Source organism: Nicotiana sylvestris, chromosome 5, assembly GCF_000393655.2.
Source record: "Nicotiana sylvestris chromosome 5, ASM39365v2, whole genome shotgun sequence".
Taxonomy (NCBI): Eukaryota; Viridiplantae; Streptophyta; class Magnoliopsida; order Solanales; family Solanaceae; genus Nicotiana; species Nicotiana sylvestris.
The window spans coordinates 49,978,434-49,983,420 of NC_091061.1; the positions used below are offsets into that span (position 1 = coordinate 49,978,434).

A 4,987-nucleotide genomic window follows, 5' to 3' on the forward strand; every position below is an offset into this window, starting at 1 on the left:
AGGCCCCTTGCTATGCATTTCCCGCAAGGCCAGAGGCATTTTCTTCCGATGTTGTTATCACATGTATTGTTTTAGTGTGCCACATGCATGCTTTAGTGTTAATTGACCCTAGTTCCAGTTACTCTTATATGTCATCCTATTTTGCTCGTTACTAGGATATGCCTCATGATTATTTAGATATACATATTCATGTGTCTATACCGATGCGTAATTCTATTGTGGTGGATCGTGTATATCAGTCGTGTGTGGTTACCATTGGGGGTTATGAGTCTAGAATTAATCTTTTATTGCTCTGTATGGTTGATTTTGAGGTGATTTTGGGTATGGACTGGCTATCTCCGTTCCATGTTATCCTTGATTGTCACGCTAAGACTATGACATTGGCGATGTCAAGGTTGCCTAGGTTGGAGTGGAGAGGTTCCTTTGGTCACACTCCAAGTGGAGTGATTTCATAAACAGATGGTTGAGAAGGGGTGTTTGGCGTATTTGCTCTTTGTGAGGGATGTTAGTGATGATACTCCTATATTGAGTCGGTTCCAATAGTGAGGGAGTTTCTAGATGTGGTTCCTGCAGATATATCGGGCATGCCACCTGACAAGATATTATTTTGTTATCGATTTGGTGTCGGGCACTCATGCCATCTCTATTCCACCATATCGCATGGCACCACTAGAGTTGGAACAGTTACCTGAATTGCTTTATAAGGGTTTCATATGGCCTAGTGTGTCACCTTGGGGTGCACCAGTACTATTTGTGAAGAAGAAAGACATTTCTATGAGGATGTGCATTGACTACAACCAGTTGAACAAGGTTACTATCAAGAACAAGTACCCACTACCACACATTGATGAATTGTTTGATCAGCTCTAAGGTTATAGGGTATTCTTGAAGATTGATTTGACATCGGTTCCGAAGATGACCTTTAGGACCCACTATGGTCACTATGAGTTTCTAATGATGTTTTTTTGGGCTGACCAATGCCCCAACAACTTTTATGTACTTGATGAACATCGTATTTTATCCCTATCTTGATTCCTTCGTCGTACTTTTCATTAATGATATATTGGTGTATTCTCGCAGCCGGGAGGATCATAAGCAATATTTGAGGATTGTGCTTCAGACTTTAAGGGAGAAGAAGCTATATGCTAAATTCTCCAAGTGTGAGTTTTGTTTAGACTCGGTGGAATTCTTGGGCCACATGGTATCTAGTGAGGGGATTAAGGTGGATCCGAAGAAGATTGATGCGGTTCAAAGTTGGCCCAAACCATCTACTGCTACTGAGATCCAGAGTTTCCTTGGGCTGGCTAGCTACTATCGCCATTTTATGGAGGAGTTTTCATCTATAGCAGTCTCATTGACTAGATTGAGGCAGAAGGGTTCCACATTCAGGTGGTCTGATGAGTGTGAGGAGAGCTTTTAGAAGCTCAATACTGCTTTGGATACAACTCTAGTTCTAGTTTTGCCTTCAACATCGGGTTCTTATACAATTTGTTGTGATACTTCATGGATTGGCATTGGATGTGTGTTGATGCAGGAGGGTAGAGTTATTGCTTATGTTTCGTGTCAATTGAAGCCCAATGAGAAGAAATTATGTACACGATTTAGAGTTAGCAACCATTATTCATATCAAGATTTTGAGGCATTATCTTTACAGTGTGTCTTGTGAGGTGTTTCCGGATCACATGAGTCTCTAGTACTTATTCAAGCAAAAGGATCTGAACTTGAGGCCACACAAGTGGTTAGATCTACTAAAGGACTATGATATCACCATTCTTTATCACCCGGGGAAGGCCAATGTGGTGGCCGATACTTTGAGTAGAAAGGCTGAAAGCATGGGGAGTCTTACATGCATTCTAGTCGGGGAGAGACCATTAGCTTTGGATGTTCAGGCTTTGACCAATCGGTTTGTGAGGTTTGATATTTTGGAGCCTAGTAAGGTTCTTGCGTGTGTTGTATCATGGCCGTCCTTGTTTGAGCGCATCAAGGTGCGTCAGTATGATGATCCCCACTTGATTTTCCTAAGGGACGCAGTGCAGTACAATGATTCTAAGGAGGTGACCATTGGAGATGATGGGGTATTGAGGCTTCAGGGCCGGATCTAGTTCCAAATGTGGGTGGATTGTGAGAATTGATTCTTTAGGAGGCCCATAGTTCACGGTATTCCATTCATCCGGGGGCCGTGAAGATGTACCATGAGTTGAGGCAACACTATTAGTGGAGGATAATGAAGAAAGATATTGTTGAGTATGTTGCTCAGTGTTTAAATTGTCAGCAGGTGAAGTATGAACATCAAACACCCGGTGGTTTGCTGTAGAGGCTTGATATTCCGGAGTGGAAGTGAGAGCGTATCACTATGGATTTATGAGTTGGGATTCCATGGATCTTGAGGAGATTCGACGCAATGTGGGTCATTGTGGACAAACTACCAAGTATGCACACTTTATTCCAGTCATGACTACTTACTTTTTAGAGACGCTGGCTCAAATTTATATTTGGGAGACTGTTTGCCTTCATGGTGTGCCCGTGTCTATTATCTCGGATCGAGGTACACAGTTTACATTGCATTTTTCGGAGAGCCATGCAACGTGAGTTGGACACATTGGTTGAGCTGAGTACGACAATTAATCCCTAGATAGAAAAACAATCAAACCACATCATTCAGATTCTGGATGACATGTTACAAGACTCTATTATTGATTTCGAAGAATCATGAGATCAATTTCCACCATTAGTAGAGTTTGCCTACAACAATAGCTATCAATAGAATATACATATGGCTCCACATGAGGACATATATGGGAGGCAATGTCGTTCTCCGATTGGTTGGTTTGAGCCTGTGGAGGCTAGGTTATTGGGCATTGATTTGGTTCGTGACGCTTTAGAGAAGTTGAAGTTGATTCAGGAGCGGCTTCGTGTAGTGCAGTACAGGCAGAAGAGTTATGCTAATAGGAAGGATCGTGACGTTGCATATATCGTGGATGAGAAGGTTCTACTCAGTGTTTCTCCCATGAAGGGTGTGATAAGGTTCGGGAAGAAGGCCAAGTTGAGCCATAAGTATATTGGTCCTTTTGAGGTGCTTGAGAGAGTGATGGAGGTCGCCTACAGACTTGCCTTTACACCTAGTCTATTGGGAGTTCACCCATTGTTTCATTTTCTATGCTCCGGAAGTATTATGGGGATCCGTCATATGTTTTGGACTTTAGCACGGTGTAGTTAGATGAGGATTTTACTTATGATGTGGAGCTAGTGGCCATTTTAGATCGACAGGTTCGAAAGTTGAGGCTGAAGAATATAGCATCAATGAAGGTTCAGTAAAGAGATCAGCCAATCGATGAGGCTACTTGGGAGACCGAGCAAGAGATGCGAAGCAGATAACCTTACTTTTTCAAGACTCTAGGTATGATTCTAAACTCGTTCGAGGACGAACGTTTATTTAAGAGGGGGAGAATGTAACGACCTGGTCGATCATTTTGAGTATTTTATCCCTGTTTCCCCTATTTGTTGCTTTACATATGTGTATTTATGGTTATGTGAGTTGCGGGGATGGTTGGTTTGGGTTTCAGGGAGGTTTTGGATTGAATTGGGACACTTAGCCCCTTGGTTGGATGCTTAAGTTGTAAGAGTTGACTAGAGTTTGACTTTTGTGTGGATGACTCCGGAATGGCGTGTTGATGGTTCTAATAGCTTTGTATGGTTATTTTCGACTTAGGCATATGTGCGGATTTGGATTTGAAGGTTCCTAGGTTTTTTTGTCTTGAATTGGTAAAAGTTGGGAGGTTGAAGGTTTGAAAGGTTGATAGGTTTTATCGAGAGTTGACTTTGTTGATTATCGGATTCGGATTGTAGTTTTGGGAGTTATAGGTCCATTGTGTCATTTGGGACATGCATACATAATTTGAGGTCATTCCGAGTTGATTTGATATAGTTCAGCACGAGAATTGTTAGTTGGAAGTTTATTAGTTCCATAAGCTTGAATTAAGGTGTGATTCGTGGTTTTGATGTAGTTTTCTGTAATTTGGGACCTCAAGTAGGTCCGTGTTATATTTCAAGATTGGTTGGTGTATTTGGACGGGGTCCCGGGGGCCTTGAGTGTGTTTCAGATTAATTTCGGATCATTTTGGACTATGTTGCGTTGCTGAAGGTTTCTGATTTTTGGTGCGTTCGCACCTGCAAAGGAATGGCCGTAAGTGCAAGTCCGCAAATACGAACCTGGGGCCACAGAAGCGAAGCTGGCTTGAGGAGGCAAGAACTGCAAAAGCGGAAGCATGGGTGCAAATGTGAAGTTGTCCACACAAAAGTCAGAAGGCGCAGAAGCGCGACTGCAGATGCGACTGGGTGACTGCAGAAGCAGAAGGTCTGGGAATTAAGGTTGACCACATATGCAGGCTTCTGTCCGCAGAAGTGGAGCTGTAGATGAAGTCAAGTAACCACAAATGCAGTTTAGCTGGGCAAAATATTAATTCGAATGGTTTGGTCATTTCTCATTTTTCGAGTTGTGGAGCTGAGCTAGGGTTGATTTTTGGAGGGCGTTTCATCACAATTGAGGGGATAAGTAATCGTTACTTGATCTTGATGTTACATATTGATTAGCCATAAATTATTATACAAAATTTACATGAATTAAAGGTGGAATTCGGGGGGTTTTGGACTATGATGTTGGAGAGTGAGATTTGATTATTTGAGGATCGATTTGAGATTGGAATTTGATGAAACACATATATTTGGACTTGTTTCAGAATAGGTGTTCAGAATTTATGAGTTTTGTCAGGTTTTGGGGTGCGGACCCGGGTTTCTTTTTTGATTTACTTACATAGATGATTCGAGATGTTGACTTTATTATTTGAAATTGTTCCCTATGGCTTTTATCGATGATATTAAATTATTTTGGCCATATTTGAGCTGCCCGAAGGTTAATTCATGCGGGAAGGGCTTCTTAGAGTACTGATTTATCTTTCCTGAGGTAAGTATATTACCTAAACTTGATTAA

The 4,987-nt window shown here is 41.7% G+C and overlaps 1 protein-coding gene across 1 annotated transcript; it reads left to right on the top strand.

The window, feature by feature from the left end:
- Positions 1-660: 660 nt before the first annotated feature.
- On the top strand, positions 661-1,420 carry LOC138868632 (uncharacterized mitochondrial protein AtMg00860-like). Its single transcript, XM_070146195.1, has 2 exons — positions 661-827; positions 1,081-1,420. The coding sequence occupies exons 1-2, from the start codon at positions 661-663 to the stop codon at positions 1,418-1,420; spliced, it is 507 nt and encodes a 168-aa protein (XP_070002296.1).
- The last annotated feature ends 3,567 nt before the right edge of the window (positions 1,421-4,987 follow it).

What these genes read in the sequence shown, in the direction of transcription:
- LOC138868632 (XM_070146195.1), top strand. Translation starts at nt 661, where the DNA reads ATGGCACCACTAGAGTTGGAACAGTTACCTGAATTGCTTTATAAGGGT. An exon ending in AAGGTTACTATCAAGAACAA is followed by an intron (nt 828 to 1,080) that starts GTACCCACTACC and finishes GTATTCTCGCAG; the next exon opens with CCGGGAGGATCATAAGCAAT.